This window comes from Bombus affinis, chromosome 3 (assembly GCF_024516045.1).
Source record: "Bombus affinis isolate iyBomAffi1 chromosome 3, iyBomAffi1.2, whole genome shotgun sequence".
Lineage (NCBI taxonomy): Eukaryota > Metazoa > Arthropoda > Insecta > Hymenoptera > Apidae > Bombus > Bombus affinis.
The window spans coordinates 2,381,619-2,404,428 of NC_066346.1; the positions used below are offsets into that span (position 1 = coordinate 2,381,619).

A 22,810-nucleotide genomic window follows, 5' to 3' on the forward strand; every position below is an offset into this window, starting at 1 on the left:
TGAAAAAGTGAAAAGTGAATTGGTAAAGAACCTCTAAAGAACACTGAACTTCGCTATTATTTACTACTTATTTATTAATTTTGAAGAAGTTGGTCGATGTTGAAGATTCTGAGGTTGTAATATTTCACCGACAAGTTGTTAAAACGTAAAAAATTTGGAGAAACTTTGGACGATATCGCAAACTACAAAGCGAAGTATGTTTAGTTTACAACACTTTGATACTATACTTCGATTAAAACAGGCGTATTTCCATATCAAAATCATGAGAATTAATCTATGAATTTACGGTTTTCAGTTATTGGCAGTTATCCTTTCAATTTAAGAAACAGCCGAGAGGTAAAATATGGCTTATGTGAATTTAATGAACGATGGATAAATTGTCCGATGTACGATTTATCGTGACATTAAAATTTCAAGGAAACGCGTCCTTCGACGACGGTTCGACAAATCGTGAATACGTAAAATGCTCTTAACAAAGCCTCGAGGAACATTCTCAACTTGTGCTTTCAGAGGAGATTAATTAGTTCCAGCTATTTTATACACGAACAGAGAACGGCATCACCCAAGGCACATGCTTTTCTGAAAAAAGAACTCGTTACATTTTTATACCAAGCTTTACGTCCTTTCCTTATTTCCCTCCACAATAACATGTAATGCACCTTTGTTATTTCCTTTCAAAAACTAAACTTGTAAGATTCTTATCATAAAACTCGTTACGAGAGAATTAATTTGAATTGAATTAATTTTATTTAATTGATTTCATTTTATCTTTGATTGTGAATATCAATACCATAGTTGGGATAAAACAGTTTGTTTCTTGTAAAAAATATCGCTACGTAAAAATATTAATTGAAACGTAAAAAATTGTTATTTAGGTAGAATTAGTATGATTTTATATTGTATAAATAGAGCATGGATGTTCGTGGATCTATCTTAATGTTACTATGTGAAGCAACTTCACTTTATATTTTTCCTAGTTTATAAACCCGATGCATTCTTCATTCTCAACAAATTTCCCAGTTTTCGCTGTAAATAACGGTTAGTAACAAATTCGTGCAAATTTTGGAATCCTTATCTTGCCATTTTTCTTCTTAATAATCCCAGGCAATTCTAGACACAGCGGATTAGGCGACTCTTTGTTATGTTTCCTGTAGATACTTTCGTGGTGACTTTTGTTACAGTTGATAACCGCGACCATTCCTTTTCTCCTCTAGTATAAAAGTACTCACAAGCATTAAAGTATACCAAGAAAGAAAACAGAGAAAACTAAACGGTTTCGTGCAATTAATTGAACCACATAGACATCGTCACCACATATCGAATTCTGCAAATCAAATAAATCATTTCTGCTGGCACACGTATTTTTCTGCACGATTCAAGGCAGCTTGAACGGCTTTATTATCTATCGAATAGTTCAAGATCGTGTGAATAGCAGTTGTGAAAACGTCTTGCAAGGTATTTACCTATGTACCTTTTTTATTGCTTTATAATTAACAACTAGAAAAAATGCTTATAAAAAATATTCGATTCATAAATATATGATTCTCATGTAATATAATTCAGACACAGATACAGATTCAGTTGACTGTAGAATACAAAGTAAAAATAAATATCCCAAAATTTCCTATTCCGATCCACACCTAACCGAAAGCGTTATGGCCCCCTATGATCCAACGATCTCAGCCGTATCCGTGTACATCGATCGATTATTCCCTGCCATAACGACATATAATAACACAACCCAACCCAAAGCAAACACCACAGACATCTCCATGAACCATTAACCAATAATGAACGTACCACGCTTCTCTCGGAAGCAGCGACCTAAAATTATCCGAATTACGAAATTGTTAAACTGCGGGAGTCCATTAGCCAGGCAGACGAAATCGTCTCGAGTTTCGAAGCAAATGAAGACCGAGCCGAGAGTAACTTAACAAGGGGATTCCGAGCAGACGACTGCGGTCAGCCACGAAAACTGGCAAGGGACGAGAGAAAAAAAAAAAGAAAAGAAAAAAATGAGGGAGCGAACAGGGAAGACAAATTGCGTGGCGAAGAGAGAAGCTGTAGTTCCTGGCCATGTACGGAACAGTCAGGACGAAGTCGGGGACGTGAATTAAAAGGAAATTCGGCTGCAACGTGCAGAATGTTCCCGTTGAAACGAGCTCGTTGCCCTCGTCGAATTGGACTCTAATTAGAAGGATTCGAACGAACAGGCAAGAATTCTCACAGGCGAGAGGATAACACGCGATCCATTGTCGCCTTCTTTATCATTCATTGGGCTTTATTTTCCACCTAGAACGATTGTAACAGCAAGTCCTAATGATTCTTCCACCTTGTTCTCTTTTAGCCTCTTATGGAAAACAGTGTGTTTATTCTACCATGTATGTTCGGTCTGCTTGTGGAAATTGTATTGTTATCGCCGAGCTCGTTCATGGTATGGAACATGGTACGTGAATTTTAATTAGGCGTGCAATGGACTTTCGGTCACGCGAGGAGGAGATAGTAGAGGTAGGAAAAAATTGATCGAAGGTAGGACTGGATTGCGTGGATTATTGTATATCGTTGTACGTATAAACTAAAAATTAACGGAATGCTTTTCTTTCTTACAAATACCGTAGAAATTTTAAAATCTCGAGTATTCTTTGTTTCATAAAGAATGAACACTATCAACTTGTAGTTTTAAATACATCAAAAGGTAGAAGTTTGTAAAAAAGAAATATATATATCCCCATGTTTGTCAGTAAAATTCTACAATGGTCTTGTCAAGAATCCCTACATGTTTTTTAATAACCATAAACACAAAGAATCTGAAAGCAGTCATTTTGATCGCTTCGAGGGTACGAGTTTCAAGAAGATAAAAATATACATATCTATCTAGCTATCAAGAAAAAAGAATAAATATGAAGTAACTTGACAGGAATTTTACTTTACTGAAAAGTCCACACGCCTAATTAATCTATTCCCTTTAAACGCATTTAACTTCTTCCTGTACGTCTCGTTTCCGGGCATTTTTCATAAATTCTCAGATTCCATTTATCAGGAAAAAAGAAAGAGAACTATCTTCAATGACAGAGAACGATAAATCATTCAAAGGTACTTCTTCCCCGGAACCCTTATTTTCCCAAATTCTCACACGTTTACCTTCCACTTTGGTGACGTGTCGTGGACAATTTTCGTGAGTTCCCCTTACGGCTACATTAAGCGGCGTGGAATTGGCCGACAGCGAGGGGAAAAAATGGAACAAAGCCGGGCTTTCGTTTATACGTTCTACGCGTACTGGCTCGTTTTAATTCCGTCCGCCGCTTAACGGGCATGCAAGATTACGTGGCCGCTCGAAGAAAAGTCCATGAACGTTTTGTCCCGGCGGAAATCCGACGGTCACGTGTTCTCTGCAGGACTGTGGCCTCGTTCTCCCAGCGAATTTACTCGCGTTACGGAATCTACTTAATGGACCGTAGATTATTTTCCGGGAAACCGTACGAATTATCGCTGTTAATTCTGACCCGGTCGCCTGTCGACGATGGAGAGAAAGAAATTATCTTTACGGAAGGAATTAGAAATGGCTGTAAGGAATCAGATATGTGCGACAGAGTGGATGAAAGAGTGGATAAGTGGATGTGAAAGAGAATTAAGTAATAGTATAATGGAAGTAATATAAAATGAAATCCAGGTACTTCCTTATTTTTGACAGTTTAATTACAAATTTAAAGAATTGGGAAACCTGAAATGATTTCATTTTCTATTGTTGTCACATTTTTGCGATAATTAATTTTTTTAATATTGTAAACTGTAATTCATAACATAAATCTTGATGAGTATAATATTCCTAAATGTACGATTTATTTAGTGACTTATGATTGACAGCGTATACGAAGGAATAAAGGTATGGATAAAAGAATAACCAAATGATTAAAAATAGAAGTTAAGAATTTAAAGCGATTTAAAGAAATAATTAAGCTGCGTAAAAATAAATCAGCCACGAGAAAATTAACGATCACTCTGTAGGAAGACTAGTAATGTATGTAAATTATGAAATCACGTTGCATGCATTCGCGTTGCTCCTCGTTAAAATTTCAAAACCGCGAGAAAAATGTACTAGCTGACGTGTCACTGCTCTTATAAAACTGTACCTTGGAGATCTTTGTAAAAATTGCGTGAGAATGTCGCGTCTGCAATAAAATAAACGAAATGCTATGCATACAAATAGGAAACAAGTACATTCCGTACGGTAAAACTAGAAACACTTACCAGGCGAGCTTTAAAGATTTCAAATCTTTTGCAAGTCTGAAAGGAAACGAATGCGTTGAAAGTTTAATGCGATTTGTCCAGATCGAAGATGAATGTTATGAATTTTATGAATGCATAGATGCGAAAGGTATGATTGAAAACGGAACGTTGCGAGAATTACTTGATTTTCGTCTATTCTTTGCGCCGAAAGTTCCGTTCAAGTATCCAGAACACGAAAGGCTCTCTAAACATTCGAGAGTTTCTGTGTGCTTATCGATTCCAGGAATTTTAACAATTTCGCGAATATCGACGGTATCGAGGATATTGTAAATGCCTCTTCTTGTTCGATATTATTAAACCCATTGTTGAATTTATTAATAAACAATGATGATATTAATAAATACGAAGGTCAAATTATTTTTTATGGCAAATTAGTTTATAGAATTGATTGTTTAGTAAATAAATTCTTGATCAATTACGATAAAAGACATTCTAGTAAAAGGATACGATAATTATTTCATATTGTAATACCAGTTTTCCGAATGCTCTTAATTTTCATGAAAAATAACTAAACAAAAATTAATACACTTAAATTAATTGAAGTATAAACGATTTTTGTTTACACAATTCTGAAAATATACAAATGTTTTTAACACAATTAGATATTAGGCTTTTATTGATATATGCAGAAACATGATTGGGGTTAAGTACTTATTTTTGTTATGTTATTTTAATTGTAATCATCTATATGTATATAATATTGCAGATATCCAAAATGACGATTATTCAAAACATCTTTTAACAAAATATTATTGAGAAACAATTAATGTTTATTCGAGTGAAAGACAGTTATCAATAAATTTCAAATAAATTTCAAAAAAAAAATGAAACGATTAGAAAACATTAATTTATAATTGTTCTCATTATGAATAACCCCTTATGAACGATTAAAATTTTTTTGACTACCAGTAATCATTATGGATGACAGAAATTTAATTGATTTGGTTATCAGTAAACAACATAAATTTTTAAGGAAATTACGAATCTTACTCAAATCAATTTTAGAAGAATCAATACAAATTACATCAAATAAAGTAGCAATTACAATATACTTTTCGCGACACGAAGTTTCTTTACTTCAAACGTACCAAATTTAACCAATCACATGCACAGCTCGAAAAACACCACTCTTTACTTCCCTTTCAAATCACAGTTTATCCAACTTTGCCCAAACGAATCTACCTTTTACATTGGCAAGCATCTGCCAAATTCGTCGTAAAATCTACAAAAAGTCTAAACGAGATCCTTCAACTCCACGCAATTTCGTCGATAACTTATTATTTACCCAGCGAATTTCGTCCTGCTTGTGTGCGCGACTCGTGCTCGCACATCATACGAAATTAAATACCCTTCGGACCCGAGCATTTCAGCTCGTAGCGGATAAACAAGGTTTCAAAGGCTATCGAAAGGAGAGGGCCTTTTGAGCCACGAAGACACAGTGCGTTCCGGTGGAACAAACAAACGGAAAAGCTTAAAATCGATGCTCGACCGGATGGAATCCCTTCCCCATCCAGTTTGACGAGGCAATCGAGAAAAAGAGAGATACGAAGGGAACCGGCCAATAGGTACACAAAGAGCCGCACTTTTATTCCAACACGCCTGGTATAAATATTTTAGCATTTGTTGTCTGACATCTTGTTAGTCGAACCTGCAATATTTTTGTCCGAGCGGAGAAATGAATTCTTCTGTTAGTCACGGACGTTCCACGGACAAAATTTTTTCCCGGTGTTGCGCGAAAAAAAGGATTGACAAGAAGAGGTGCGCCATCGTTCTCGTCGCGAGATAGTGGGATATATTTGTCGATCTAATGGACCGACCGGACCGAGGGAACCGCTATATCAAACAAATATTCCTGGAAATTCCGTGTTTCGCGAGATGACCGTCTTTTGTTCCGAATCTACGAGACTACGAATCGAAAGCTTTCAGTCCCGAGCAGTTGTCGCGTTTCCTCGCGAATTTTTCGACCTTCCCTTTCGTTCGAACGAACAGACACGAAAGAAAGTTTGTAACGAACTTGGAAAAACGAAACGATAGAAATTTTCTATCCTCAGAGACAATGAGATCTGGAACCTGTCATCGTTTGAAAACAAAAGAACTTAAAGATGATATTTGAAAAAGGAAATTTAAATTATTGTTTTTCAGTCTTCTAAATATTTCGAGAAAATATTTAAAGAATTCTTTTGGATGGCTGAAGAAACGTATGTATTAATAGATTATTATATGGTTTTTAAGTTTTCATTTGTTTGTTTTTCTCTAAAGACGTGCGATAAAGTAAAAAGTTGGACATGTTTATGGAATTAATTTTCAATATATATTTAATTAATATACAAAACTTTCGACTAATATCATTGGGTTATAGATGGCTTGTAGTTGTTTCAGCCGATTTATTTATGTAATTTCATATTTGTTTGTATTCTTTATCGTGATAAAAATCATTAATGGTATTTACTGCAGATTATAATTGTTACGTATCATTTAACGACACAAATTGAAGAAAGGTGCTATTTTTTAATTTCATCGAAACCACAGGTCTATGAAATATAATTTTAACTTCATTTGAAATGGAAATAAGAAAAAATGCACGCAACAAAGGATATTATTCAATTAGTTTCAACGTACGGAACGTGAAGCGAACGCGAAAATGGATCTACATTCATGTAATTATCTTAATTATACAAATTTTCTATTCAGTAATAACGTTTACATCGAAAAACCGTTCTAATTACCTTAATATTATAATCTAGCTCTGATGAAAGACACAAATTTCATTTTATGCATCGTCGATGTATGATTCTTGAAACGAGACACGGGGGAAAAAAACAAAATTGCTCTCGCCCAGAGCTTTTTCATTTCTTGCTCCCTCTTCCTCTTTCTCCTTCTAAGTGAAAGGTACGTTGAAAAAAGAAATCTTCCCAACATCCTAGGTTTACAAGCTGATCCAACTAAAAGAAAAGTGGTTAAGTCACGAGGCAGCCGCTCAAAGGAGTTTGAAGTTGAATAAATAACGCAGAGGAAATGTAAAGAAAACAGGGCAAAAGAAACAAAGCTCCGTAATTAATTAAATTTCTGAAGCATGGTAAAATCTTCTTGAGTAAACGAAGGAAAACGCCAATAATTCACCAACGTCGACATTTATCCTGATACGATTTTCTAATTTTAACTTCGACTTTTATCCTCATACGATTTCCCACTTTTAAACAGATCTACGTTTGTCTGCGATCATTTTTCTCCATAAAAGAAATCTTTCGTATAATATAATATTTGATAAAAATAAATCAAAAATAATGTAAAACGATTTCAATTCGTAAACTGAAAAGAGAGAGGATCGAGAATAATTTGATTAATCTTAATCGTTGCAAAGAATGGTTTCTCGTAATTCGAGCCTACCAGATCGATGTTACTTCCTGTCGTTTGCTTAAGGAAACGAAACTTCTGAACACGACTTTGCGACTGTTAATCTAGATGCAATCAGTCCGCTGTAAAATTGTAGAGCCGGTTTACTTTGAGAGCCAACGATCCAACCAACTTTCATGAACTTCCACCGCGTCTGCCAGCCCGAGTAATTTCAGTAATTATTCTTTAATTTTCTACCCAAAGAATCCATATTTTCGTAGCGTAATATTCAAACTGCTATAAACTGCTCGTAGCAGAGTTTACATTATTTGTATCTAAAATATCTCTGTGACTTTCAATTCTAATTTTATCGAAGGCAAATTTTTGAAACCTTCAACAATACTTGAAGTATCTCATAGGCAAATCTTCTTATTACAAATTCTTTTATTTTTCTATTACGATACTCGATAGGTAAAACAATTTTCTATCTAAGTACCATTTTTTAGTCGTTTCGTTCCAAAATTCCATTCACAAGAATATGAATTTGCGTAAATGTTCGTAGTCTACCTATGAAGAAAGCAAATTATCTTTCAACATGGTATTACGACCAATATTCTCAAATTCATCGTTTCTCCAGAATTTTATTTTAACGTTGGCGAGATATCTCTGCGTTCCTCCTAAAATTCTAAAATGCATCGTAAACGGAATCTTGATGAATGCGTGCGTGCACGAAACAGCTAGAACGAATGGGATACGAACAGTTAAGCAGCAATGGTGGTAAAACCAAAAGATGAATTTAGTGGATGAATAGGAAGCGAGAATGGGTGTAAGATCAAGAGAGAAAGGCTCCATTAAAGAGCTTCTTTTTCGTACGCAGCGTCGCATTTCTTTAACCAGGCCAAAAGAAGCTGCAAGAACAAGGATATAAGGAAAGCTTATAAAGTTTTCGGAATTGAAAAGATTATGGCTAGCCATGGCTGAGGATTAAACTCAATCAACTGAGATAATCCATGGAGCAATTTTCTTAATATTTTTCCACCGTCTTGTTTTTTACCATATCTCGTATTTTCCATTTTGCTTCGTTCGTCGGTCTTGAACGTTTCTCTATTCAAAATTTCAAATTTCTATTTAAATACTATATTTAGTGCGTGACAGGTTTCCAACTTTTGAAAGGTAACGTCTCACTTCCTCCATTATCCTCAAGACCCTCGGGACGACGATGTTTAATCGAGCCTCGGAAGACATTATCCAACAATTCAGGCATTTCAATATGGAGCTTAAACTTCGGAGAACATGGATTTGAATTTACAATACTATCACAGCCACGTATAAGGGATTACGGAGCTGTTACAATTTTAAAGCGAATGCTACTTCTGTAATATCTTGTGATACATTGGTTTTTAACGTATTTGAGAAACTTTCTATCGTACATTATACTCACGTAATATCTACGTACATATATAAATAAACGTATGAATATATTTACACATTACGCGAATTTCTTCGTTCTTTTCTTTTACAGAAACTTTTTCCTTCCTACATGAAACGATTGTATAGAAGATTGTTCACTTCTTCCTAAAGTTTTCAATTCTTTTCCCGCTTAATCAAATTTGCAACTAATCAAATAGTAGAAATCTTTGACTCGAGAAAAGAATAGTATATTACGATATTATATTATAATTATACGAGAAACATGGACGATTAACAATGATGATACGAATACTATTCTACGAATAACGTTAAAGGAACGTTCCCACAGATTTGCAGACTCTATAACAAGGAGATTTATAACGAGCCACGCTTGAATCAATTTTGTAAAAATATAAAAGGAGCAAAATGTACACATTTCCTCGCATTTTATTGTTATAACACACCGGTTGAATAACGAGGCGACGTTACAAGGAACAAAAGACACGAAATATCCTGTTTGTGTTCACGATGCCATCGTATATCCCTCTGTTCATTTTTTCTCCTCTCGTGGAAAAATGTCGGAGTCGTGCACGTTAATTCTAGCTAAATCTGTAAAGCCGATACAAACGTTTCGAAATGCGTGAGTGTAGTTTGAATAATAGAGGCAGATAACGAAGAACAATAATGTAAAATTTTTATTAATGCAGTTATGCAAGCTGCAAATATTTCTGCATTGAAGAAATCTCATTATAAATTTCGTATAGTATCTTTATTCTATATGTTTACTTTATTTGCAAACTTTTAGTAAACGTAAATAGAATATTGAAAGATATTTTATAAAAAATTCTGTGGTACATAACTTATATGTGAAGAATTTTTAAACAGAAATGTAGAAATCTAGCTAATAATAAATAGATACGAACTACATGAAAATCGAGATGTATCAGCAGTATATTGTAAAATTATACAAATAACATGATATGAATATCATATTTATGATCATATGATGTATCGTATCATATATCCATAATATACGTTTGTAATGTTAAATTTGTTTCAGGGTTATAAATTTATACATTTATTATTTAATTAGAAACTTTAATCAACGAAAACAGAAAATTATTAAAAAATGATTTATTCGATCTTGACACAAATCAAAGTTGTCTATATTATTTGAAAAATAAAAATTGTTATGTTTTCTCTTTAAAATGAAATTTATCGAAGCCCGAGAAAAACACGCTTATTTAATTCAGTGAGATATAATACCCTGAACAATGGATGAGCTTTCGTTTTATCAGAAGGACGACGATTTTTGGTTGCGTATTTTCCGCTTCATCCGTCCGGAGATTTTCATATTTCATACTTTAAAAGCGCGAAGAGCTTATCGCTCGTGAGTAAACAATCGAAGTTGGTTTTTCGAAGTCACAATCGAACGATCGCTGTGGTTTAATAACGTCGAATCGTTACTGTCGGAATCGAAACGCAGCCGCAGGGATCGAGCGCAAGTAATACGAAGACGTTCTCGAGAAAAGTTTTAATTAACCGTCGTTCGGTCCACTTTCGAAGGTAACTACATCTGAATTTTCTGCCACGCTAACATCGGCAAGATAACTTCCAGCTTCATAAATATAGGCACCGATTCGATCGTATTATCGACCCAGAGCTCAAGTAAAACGAAATTTTTGACGATTACAAAATGAGTCGATGTGTACCCATTGAAAAATTAACGTAAATTTATAGCGTCTGTTTAGAATGTAATAAATAATACATTTTTATTTAGAATCTGATCAACTAAAAATGAGAAACAGAGTAATAAATATAGTCGTCTAATATATATCCTTCTGTCAGAAATAGAGATTTTCAAAAAGTTTGTACCATGCAAATGTAAATGTGTACCAGTGAAGTTTCCAAAAGTTTCCTGCAACATACGTGATATATTTTTATAAATATATCGCTGTATTATTCCTACAGAGAAGAGTGATGAAATGAGACATAATACGTATATTCTAGGCACAATACAATATTTTAGCACGATAGTGTATCTACATTGCAACAAATAAGATGTGTGTATCTCGCTGAAGAAGTAGCTACGACCCTTTCATCCCTATGCTCGCCCATGTCGGGCATCCACTGCTGTACTTAGACCCCTGAAAAGCACAAACCTCATATCGTACGTCGGCAAATATTCATAAGTTAAATATCGTCTCTTCGTAGGAGGCTCAGCACGAGAACTCGTGATATAACACCACCGTGGTATTACGTTGCACGTGAAAATCCTCAGCTTGTCGAAAGTCATCTCTCAGTCTAATACTTCCACGTACTTCCTCCATCTTTCGCCTTCTTTTACGGAACTTGTTCCTTTTTATTCTTAATAAGATTTCTTCTTATCATTCGTTCACTTTTACTTGCTTCATTTTGATGGATATCTGTTTTTGTGAATACAATTAGATTTTATCGCGCCATTATTCTAAACTGGTATTTTGCTACGATTTGCAATATTCAAATTTTTCTAGGAAATTTTATTTGTTTCTAATAGTAACGAGGTATGTAGTTTCTGATGCCTGAGTTTTTAGTTTCATTATGAAAATTCTTTTACAGACTTCCGAACAAATTTTTATTAAAAGAAGAAAATATAAACCAGCTTCTAATTTTCTGTTTTATTTTCTATTCCACGAACCATGAATATTAAAGATGATTTCACCCTTTCGAGCTTCATTGTACTGTAGTTGTTGGTACGATCTTGTAGCTTTGCAAACACAGCTACTATAGACACACCCACCATACAAGAGACGAAACAGAAATAAATAGGAATTTGTTTCGCTCCTTAACTATTATAAGAAATAATTTACTTTGGATATTTCGAATAGTTTCGCATATTCCATGAATTCCGTATATTTTTGACTCTTTAAATTCCTCCTAAACGTACAATCACTCACAGCCTAGTAACATCTTCTGACAAAATAATCAACGAAAATGTTATCTATCTGAATTTACTATCGTCCTCAATATCGTCTTTCTCTTTCAACTTTGACCTTTCAAGGAAATAAAGCACAAGCACACGAAACACGTACACCGCATCATCGGATTTCACAGTAGGTTCCAACGGTGGCTTTCAAGCATTATCAAAATGGTTCAAAAAATACCTTGCTCCTTCCTTCTACCTTTACACCTATACTCTGCCAACATTTTATTCTCTTTTCTCTTCGTATCAAGGCAAAATAACTCGAAACTATACGCGCGTGTCTGCACGTTGTTCTGCACGTATATAGCCGCGTCTCCGTACGAAACAACGTCAGCACTTTATCCGGTTCGGCTGCGAGAGCTATCGTCGAGAGTATATCAGAGGGTGTTTTCGCACAAGCGACAGTCAGCTCGTGAAATGACTTCGCCAGCCGGCTTCGCGGTATTCCTGGGGTGGGAAATCCGCCTCGAGTTCCTCGAGATCCTGTCGAGCGCTTGAAATTACCGGGATAAGTGCTCGCGTCGAAATCAACATCGAAATATTTCTTTGAGCTACAAACCGCCATTCTAGCTGAGAAAAGCTATCCTTTTTCCAGCGCTATCCACCTATGTGTTTTCCTTTTATTTTCCTTGCTCTAGCCAGGTTCATCTAAAGGGTTAAAACGTTGAGGTTACAGGTAATAATAGGAGAATACGTGTTCCAAATTGATCGAACGTTACGGTTTCCTCTTTATTTCCACGCTTTTCGAAACGTTTTCAATAGAAATACGATTTTTAAGTATACCAGGTTGCGAGTCTTGTAACACGGCGAACTTAAAAAATTCGTAATTTATTTGCAGCGCGACAAAATGTTCCAAGCTGAAATTACTAGCCTCTAAGAATTACATACAGTACTGTGATCGATTTGTTCTTTGCTTTTTTATCGGGATATGACGGTTATTTTCAGTTTTTTAGATTCAATGCTTTTCTACCGTATTTCTGTATGAAGCACCAAATTTTACGTTAAAAGATATTGAACGAAATAAGGCCAGAGATTAATGATATAACAGACATAATCTCAAATTAATTATTTCAAAAGGATATGAATTATTGGGCAACGAAGAGTTCGCATTGGTTTCGTGAAATTGTCCACCAACACAGGTGGAATCTGAATGTTTGCAGCGACATAAATAACAAAGGGTTACCCACTGTCTCCTAGAAATAGACAAAAGGAAAACGAGTGAAGAATATTGTATTCTCTTATAGTCTAGCATTTTATGGGTAAAGAGTTTGAAATATTTACGTGAAATTGTACGACAGTCGATAAAGCGTTTGTTGTAAAAAATGTTTGGCGATGAATAAAGTTGGGCCGAGGCAGAGGTTTAGTTAAATCGTTGTAATAGATTCGAAATAAACTGCGATATTGGTTTTCCATTACGATATTTCTATCCGCCGCAATATGGTGTCGCTGGTCAAATAAAATTCGATGTTTCATGTTATTGGAAGGTGATATTACGTCTTCTGGAAAACTGCCAGTTATTAGCTATGATGTAGCATTGGGAATAAAGATTCAATGTGTTTCAGAATGTCCTAGTCGTCTAGATCTGTCTGTTGCAAATCGGAAAACTATACTAAAGACTAACGTTTATAGCTTGAGATAATGTCGACCTATAAAATGTAAATTCCAATCAATGTCGTTATATTTCATAAAATTGTACGATCTAAGTGGAAGAAATAGTAACAGAAAGAGAGCCTTAATCCTTGGTATTCCGTTTCATAGCGTTTCATCCTGTTATCGAAAGAATTCGATACCGTAAATTGATTGAAAAATATTAGAAATGAAACTTTGCGTCAATATTGAGTCTTATCGGTTTAAGAGGCGGTATAATCATCAGTTCGAAAGTAGCTAATATTAAAAGACTAGAAAGCTAAAACTTGCAACACAATTTTCTCTATTCACCATTTCGTGTTATAAGCCCTGTCTTTCAGAAACTTCCTCAATTTGTCTTTTATTCTAACTTTCTAATTTAAATTACAACTCGTCGTTAGGTAAGTAATTCATATTTCAGTATAATAAAATTTTACAACCTTGTCCTTTAGTTCTTTCGAGTATCATCTTTAAATTTGACACGCGTACTCCACGGAAAGTTTTCTCGTTCAGTGAAATGTCTTCATTCTAGAAGCATGAAACTTGCACGAAGACAGCGTGGTTATTGTCAATTTTCCAAATTGCTCGGAGAAAACAGCAGAACGCGAGCTGAAGATAACACACGTACGAGAACGTTTCCGAAACTGGAGCTGCACGTTGCAACGCGATCCGATTTCGAATTACGTTTTTGATCAAGCTGAACCATTTGGCGTTGCTCGCGAGTTTCAATCGAAGATTCAACTTCGTGAGAAACTTCGATTGCGCGAAAAAATAGAGAGACTCTGGTCCTGGATACGATACAAAATTCCATTTCACAATGTTCCTGAGAAAACGAAAGAGCCAGGGTGCACTCAAAATGTTTGCAAGGAATCTAAGTTTCGAAAATTACACGGACGATCACGCAACGCGTATTGGAAAAGACGAAAATCTAGGTATTCGTGACGTATTGCTAAAGTTTCGCGAACTCTTCCTAGAATGAACTAAGTTTCAAGATTCTGCAACGAGTTTACTTCCTAAGATCAGCCTGAATTAGGTAACATGGCGAGGCGACTTACGTTTGCGGCGAATACCTTTTACTTTTGTAGAAACGATTTCTTAAATTGCATTTTATTTACACGCAAAAGCTTAATAATTGTACTTTTGCGTGCATGTCTTCTCTTTCTGGGTTTTACGATAATAAGTTGACTTTATGGAATAAACATTATTATAATAATTTGCTATAATTTTCATGGTACTTGATACTCGCAGTTCATTAATTGACTGTAAAGTGAATTATGATAAATATGATGTTGCCCAGTTTTCAAAGAAATATCCATCTTGTCAAGAAAGTTTTGGAATGTGTGAACGGTGCATGAAAAATCGACATATAAAATTAGGTGTTTTGAATCTTCCTTCACTCTCTTTTGGATAATACAAAAAATATTAAGTAAAGTACAATTTAATTAATCGTTCTACATTTCGTAGATCATATCCGATTCGTTCAACGATTTTTTACCTCTGAAGATAAAATGGAAAAATTATTAACGATATATGACACTTACCATTACAATTTTGTGCAGGAAAATTTTATCGCAAAGTCGTTAAAAATCTTATTGTTAAACGTTGGAACCAGGCTGAGTTTGACGCCGAAAAATTCGACAAACGCCGCAGGATTAATGCGAGCAAAGGATCAGTCAAAAGCTTGCCTGGAAGGAGGTGTTTCAAAAAGTAACACAGCTCCCTACAGGGAGCAAAAACTTCCCACGTTTAGAAAGCCCTGAATCGATCGAAAGAACAACAGCAAAACGCTGTCACCGGGAAGTATCGTGAAAACAAAGCGTGATTTATTCGAAAACAGAATAGTCGACGTCAAGTTGTGACGTTGAAGAACCGAGGACCGGAAATTGCTCTTCAACCGCAACGAGGCGTATTCACGTTACAAAAATAGCGATAACCACGGCGCGAATGGAAAGCGAGGGGAGGGAGTGAATATTACAAACTGTCATGAACCGACGGAAAACTTGCCGTGACTGTTGCTAAAGTGGACGAAGTTATTCATCCACCGCGGGACAAAATTATTTCTCGAGATCAGCACAGCCTGGCTGGAATTGCCGGCGTGCAATTCGTTGCTGAGGCTTGCGGTCGTGCTCGAAACTCTCCTGTAAAATGGCGCAAGGTAGACTGCTACACGACGAACAGACGGAACAGTAACGAAGGAACGACCGATGGTAGAGAGGAGCATATGTCCTTTCGGAATCAGTTACCTTCCTTTAATTACGTATAGTCGGAAGCCTCCATTACCCATTCCTTGTTATTCTCCCTTGATATTTTTACCTCTTATCGTCAGACAGTAAGTACATATTCTGCATCGTTTGAAACGTTCTTACCGGTTCCAGTTAGTAAGATATTCCTACCAGCTAGTAGAATATCTGGTAGGAAAATCCTTTGAGTTTGAGAGCTAATGGAAAGTTCATCTCGGGAGCAACGATGTAACGGGAAGAGTTTCGGGGATGGGATCTTCCGTCGGTCGGTGCCAATTAAAATTTCACCCAAGGACTACTCTTGGTGTCGATTACTGACGGTGATGAAGACATTTGCGTCTTGATGGTTGGGCTAATCGAAATGCGGCTGAGAGAGAAAGAGAGAGAGAGAGAGAGAGAGAGAGAGAGAGAAAGAGGAAAAGAGAGTGTGTTCGAACGATGTGTCGTGAGCGAATGGGAATGACTTTTTTTTGATAATGAAATGTTTGCATGTTTGGTATGTTATCGTTTTACCAGAATTTGATATTTTAGAGAAAAGTTTAGAGGGAGAGAATAAATTCTATTATGGGTGGACAAGATGGTTTTTAGTGAAGCGATTTGTAAATTTGAGCTTTACTAAAACAATTTCTTCGTGAATAAATTGTTCTGGCGAAAAACAGAGAATACCATACACACGTACCTACATCTTTATAGCTTTTCAGATTATGATGCAAAAATAAAAAACAATGTAGCATCTCGTACGGAACTAAAGACCTTCTGTCGTTTTTCAACATAAATATATTCGGTATTTTTGTATTCATTAAATGCAAGGTACAGATTATATAGGGAAAAAATGATCAAATTCAACGACCAGATGCTTTTACGCGTGAATTTTCATTTCAGCTCGGGCTAACACTAGATGAAAATAAAATACGTATTATTAAAAATATCTAAATTTTGAAAACGAAAACTATGGAGAACAGATATATAAAAGCTTGAAAATATAAAATTTCGGGAAAGTTTCGACATTCATATAAATATCCGAATACTTTTAAAAACTTTTTATCTTGATCCTTTCCTTCATCACGATTCAAAACTAAGCTGAAAGTATAAATTTTGAAATGCAAGAAAATATCCAGGATGCATATAATACACACGTGTATACAAAATATTCGTAGCAAACTACTCGCCAGAATATTTATTTATCGAAACAAATCTCCAAAACTCATTTTCATAAAAGATACCAATTTGCATAAAATACCCGTAATCCACTCACGACTAGAATTGGAAGGTTTAAAAAGATGTATAAAATAGCAATAAAAATTATAATTCAAACTCGCAAGTATGTACCTAACGTTATTTCACTTTCGAACGATCATTATCTGGCAGTTTATTATCGATTGGTGGCGATGAGAAGTCTAGACCCGATAATAATACCGGCAACGTTAACGTCCACAATGGTCGAGACGCTCGCGTCAACCACGCCATTGTTCAACGATTCTCGATCGTAGACGTCGTCGTCGACGACGACGACGACGACGACGACAACGGTGTTGTCATGGTCGTTGGCCTTCTGACTGTTCCGAATCGAACAAAGACCCAAAATCGAATAGCGAAACGATCCTTGCTTCGTATATCTGACCGACCGGAAGAAGGGGCCACCGTGGCATTCAATCGAAAGACAATCGGTCGATTGAATCGGTCGAGGTTAGGAAAACACGAACCACAACCACATGCTAGCAAGCTCGTGGTTGATTCAATCAATCGACCTGAATCGCGTTTGAGTATTGCTTTGTTTCCCTTCGATCCCTTCTAGGGAAGGATGTTGCTTATGATGCTGTTTTATTCCTTGGATAATGTCTACAAGATACGGTGGTTTCCTCGTAGCGCAGCTTTCGCCGATCATGCGTTTGAGAAAATGGAGGATTTTGGACTTTTGTTCAAAGTAAAATGAAATGAATATTAATGGTGTGGTGGTGAAATAAAATTAGTGTCAATAACACTAATAATTGATTTCATTTAACAGAGAAAGAACATTATGAGTAATGTTAAAATTTTATTTTAATTTGGTAGTGAGATTCGATATGGAACATTGTATCGTCGAGAACTTTTCATAGATGTCGATCTCTATAGTTAGACTGCTAGAAATGACGAGGGAGACTGAGAGTTTTAACGTTATTTTATATCTATGTGGCTTTACGTATAATTATATTTGAGACAAAGGTGCATCATAAATTTTGACATGCTTGCTCTATTTTTATTCAACGAATCGTTGAGCGCTGTAGCAGATTGCAGCTTCAGAAAGGGAATGTTAAATGCAAGCAACTAAAGGTAAAATAATTTTGCTCGTGCTTAAAGTTAAAGAAAACGTTAAATTTGAATTTAAAATCAAGACAAAAATTTCATTCGCATCTAAATTCAACATTAAGTTCGCGCTACTGCTATTTCCGAGTAATAAGTATGTATATACACAATTCGTATGTAAAATCTGGAATAACGAAACTAATAAGTATTTGAGAAATTGCGTCGAAGCAAATGTTGAATATTACGTTGTTGAATATTACGATCATATATATGACGATCTACAGAAACTAAGTGTAATTAAAGTTTTATTTAAAAACCAACGTTTCATATGGGCCAACTTAAGTAAAAACTGGCATCCAGCTCTTAATGAAAAAAGAAAATGAAGAAAATGAAAAATCAAGAGTGTAAAGAAGGAAAAGATAAGAAGGGGTGCAAGTTACATTCTCGACAAGAAGCCCGCAATCCTTGGTTTCCTTTTCGCCCTATTTCCGCCCTCTCATCTGGGCTTTTGCAAGTCAAGAAGACCTTCGATCCGAAACTAAAAGTCGTGCTTACGAAGGGAAGCGTTTTCAATTAAAGCGGCACGTTCATTATGGGTAATTAGGCTAGCTGCGCGAGCAGCTGCACTCCGTACACTCTCTTCGCCACCTATTCGTCTCTATCACGATGCATCATCTGATAACAGAGAGAGTCTGAAGGAAGAGCACGAAGGAAAGCTCTTATCGCGAAAGGAGACGCTCAGTTAAAGCTTCCGTGACCTCGAACAGAGGTCTTCTTCTTCTTCTTCTCGAGTCTTCGACGCTCTGAAAGCTTCACGGTGAGTGTTTTACCACCGGCGACCAACTTTTGTTCAACTTGCTTGACACGGAGAGATCCGGCTGCCACGTTTTGAATTGGCCATTATCAGGGTGCAACGTGACAAGTACTTTTAGAAAATAATGGAACGTAGGAGAGGACAATGTAGAAATTCGTTTTGCTGCTGACGAAATTGTCTGATATAGAAGATTTGATGTTTCCTCTGTGAGATTATCCTCAGAGATGGCAAGATTATATACATACCGTATATCTGAGTCTTTTAGAAGACGAATCGACGAGTTCTACATTTTATAAATTTTTTAATTCCATTACATAGGTGCAGGGTAATATTTTTATTGTTAAGAAACAAATGACGTATCTTCACGAGCTCATTCGCGAAGAAATTGTCATAAATAATGATAAATTCAAAAGAAAATCTAGAAAATCGTGTACCATCGTCACTTTTTCTGTGTGTTTCCAATTTGTAGATCGATGCAGCTTCTGCAAATTAACCATACGTACTTTATTATTTGTACTTTGAAATTTCCAATAAATGAACAACCATTTTTACTTAATTATGAAGTTCAATTAATTCATCGGATGGTATGGAGAGAGGAAAAAAGATATTTATTATATAAATATTGTTGGACCACAAACACATAACTAATGCTTCGTTTAAATCGCTTAAAATCAAAAGTAAATCCAGTATGAAATATCAGTTGTAAGCAAATACAAACAAAGTTTACATTTCGTTCCTCATTTTTATCAGAAATACAAAGCAAGACCACAACAATACCGCAGCTCTCAACACATCCAGCTGTATCAAACACTTCATAGCTTTACTTCACGCATCTCTTCAATTTTCGTTTTTCAAACAGTCGCAACATTACCAACTCGAATAAATCTAACTCGTATTACAGCGATAAATGGCGCACAAAATGCGTTGAGAGGCGAACTGATGGTAAGCGGATTAAAAAATTAAGCGACGAAAAATTCGTCGATTCACGAGCGTATAGCGGAAACAGTGAGAGAAAGAGAGGGAAGGGAAGGAAGGAAAAAACGAAAAAATCGGAAGAAAAGAGCGAGAAAGGGAGATATTCGCGACGAGTTTTGCAGCGATGGAAAACTTTGAGAACGTCAGACACGATTAACAAACCGCGAACGTAATTTCGCTAAAAGCCGGAATAACGAGGCACCGGGATCAAGCCGCGACGATCACCAAATTTTACATCAACTACGACACGTACGACGACGATGTTCTCAATTTTCGTTGTAATTAGTTACGGCTCGGCGCCCAGCTCGACCGTGTAACTCGATACGCGACGTCGATCAATGGAATTTCGTCGGCTAATCGTTGATCGCGCTTTTTGCGAATTCCCGTGGCAACCGTTATTGTCGTGATCGGGAAATTTTCATCCTGATTTATACGGGATATCACCAGGTAAATCCAAGTGGAGAACAATTACTTGTTAAAAAGCGTACGTAACATCATAATTTGGAAGACGAATTTTTATAGGACACAGATTTAAAATAGAAAGATTATAGTAGAAAATGATTAGTAACTTGATTATTCAACAATGGTGCGGACTTATCGATTTTAAAATATTCATTGCGAAGAATGGCAAAAGTGAATCATCGTATCATAAGTATCGCAAAATATGTTGCTTTTAATATATTGTGTAACATGATCCTGCAATTGAAACATTTTTATAGTTCGATATTATTTACGAAATAACACATTCGGTATAATATTAACTCTATCTGTCAAAGGCATGTTCAGAAGTTCAATCGTTGTATTAGTATAATTTGACAAAATCGATGTTTTCGCTTTCTGAAATTATTCAACAACTAATCTATAATTAAGCCACTAAATATTTCCCTCTTTCGTTCGAAATTACATGAAATTGTTATAATCGAATTATACATAATTATAATAATATATAGAGTAAAATCGTCGATTCAAATTTATGCGAAGTTTGTTCTCGCGGAAAATTCATTCGCCGAGGAAGTGAAGTTTTATGAGGCATTTCCATTGTTTCGACGTGTTCTTTGCGATGAGGTCGATCGAACAATTCATCCTGCGTCCTTTCTTTTACTGCAATCTGCTGAATAGCAGGAGGAAAGAAATTCCTACGAAGAGGAAGAAGAAGCGCAGGGAGCTCGGATCCGGTTCGAGAAATAAAGAAAACGCCGAATAGATCTTTCCTTTGTAAAAAGAGAATCGGTTGCAAATTCTAGCTGCAGGAGTTTCCTTACCAACGCCCGGTCCTTGCAAAAGCAACGATTTGAGCGTGTTATAAAAAAGTTTCGCGTGATCGAGAAGCTCAAGGAAAATATTCTTTCTCGTTGAATAGCCACGCGAGAAACAGCAGATCTTTGTTTCCTCTGATTTGGAAAATGCGATTTTTGCATGATTAATATTGGAAATGTGCAATGATTTATGATGCAACATTGTAATAATCATGCTACAAGGTTTTGCAAATTATTCTACAAAATCGTGGACTTTTACGTTTTTGTAGAAGTGTTTGAATATTCTCTGAAAATCGAGAAGTAGCTGCCTTATCCAAGTAATTACTATCTTTTTAGGGACAGTGATATTTCAGTGATTGGAAAAAGTTCGTAAACATTTTAGACCGTTGTCAGACATCGGGAAAAAGTTTTAAGTGGTTGCACGAATAAATTCCGTCGACGACGCTGGAGTTATGTTTCCCTTTTTTTAAACATTATGATAATTTGTCCTTTCCAAAAAGAAAACTTGCAAAAACATTTTGAGCGTTCGCACGAAATGCTACGTACAAATAATTGTAGAAGCAATTAAATTACCCTCTAAGCGTTTTCCCAACAGTTTTCAACAAGTTATTATAATTATAAATTATATTTACACAGATACATAAATCATAAAGTAATACGAAATATATCTATCGCAAGAGTCGAAACATCGAAAGCTGTGAAAACGAATCATTCGTTTTTCTGTAATAGAGATATATCCTCTGTGTTAGAAAATAAAAAGAACAAATTACACAGCGAATTACGAGTCGTAAGTTTCTTCTCTGAGAGAAACAAAATTTGGTTATAAAGAACATTCATCCTATAATTCCAAATTAAAATTAATCTACTGTCTCAATCAAGCTACGTGTTTCTTCTCTTCAGTATCGACTACACATAAAACAAGCTAATACATTTTATACGATAAAAGACCTGACACCCAACTGAACACGAGACGAACTTAGCCAAACAAACAGAACAACGTACAAAAATTCCTTTTTCCACAACTAAAGAATTTGTCACAGAAAAAGACGAGATCATCCGATATATATCGATACAGACAGAAGGAGAAAAAGTGGAGATATTCTCACGAAAGAATAGATATTGAGTTCGTCCTGTGTCTCGAAACTTCTAGCTGTCGTACGATACATTGGTCCGCCAGTAGTCTGTGAGGACTGGGGTTGGTATTGGTTTTCAATTTGCATTCTCCCAATAGCCAGCCATGCATCATTCCAAGTTACAAACCAACGAACCAAGCAAGCTACGAGCCTCATCCTCCTTCAGTCGCCACACTTCGAGTTTGAGGGAGGGGTGGGCAAAGAAAAAAAAAAGAAAAAAAAGAAAAAAGAAAGCAAAGGTAAAAACATTCTGAACAGAGCGAAGAACCGGGATGACACTGGATCGATAAATATTTTATGGCGTCTAAAAGCAGGTTAATCTGATCGAAGGCTATGTCAGCTATCCATCCTGATCTCGGTGTGTTTTTAGTCTCTCTTCTCTCTTTGTTTCCTGGTTTCTCCTCTTTCTTTCCTCGTATATTTTATCCGCTTTTTTTCCTGTGACGGTTTCGTTCTGTGTAAGCGCGAGACGATGAATAAATAAGCGACTG

General features: G+C 35.8%; 1 protein-coding gene across 2 annotated transcripts in view; it reads right to left on the reverse strand.

The window, feature by feature from the left end:
- Positions 1–22,810, reverse strand: part of LOC126914992 (uncharacterized) — a 649,115-nt gene that overhangs the window by 313,071 nt on the left and 313,234 nt on the right. The window contains exon 5 of one of the 2 annotated variants that reach the window (XM_050719322.1): positions 4,249–4,284. The exons of the other annotated variant lie outside the window; for it this stretch is intronic. Coding sequence (XP_050575279.1) covers positions 4,249–4,284 — 36 coding nt within the window. The remainder of the gene's footprint in view (positions 1–4,248; positions 4,285–22,810) is intronic. 2 annotated transcript variants of the gene reach the window in all.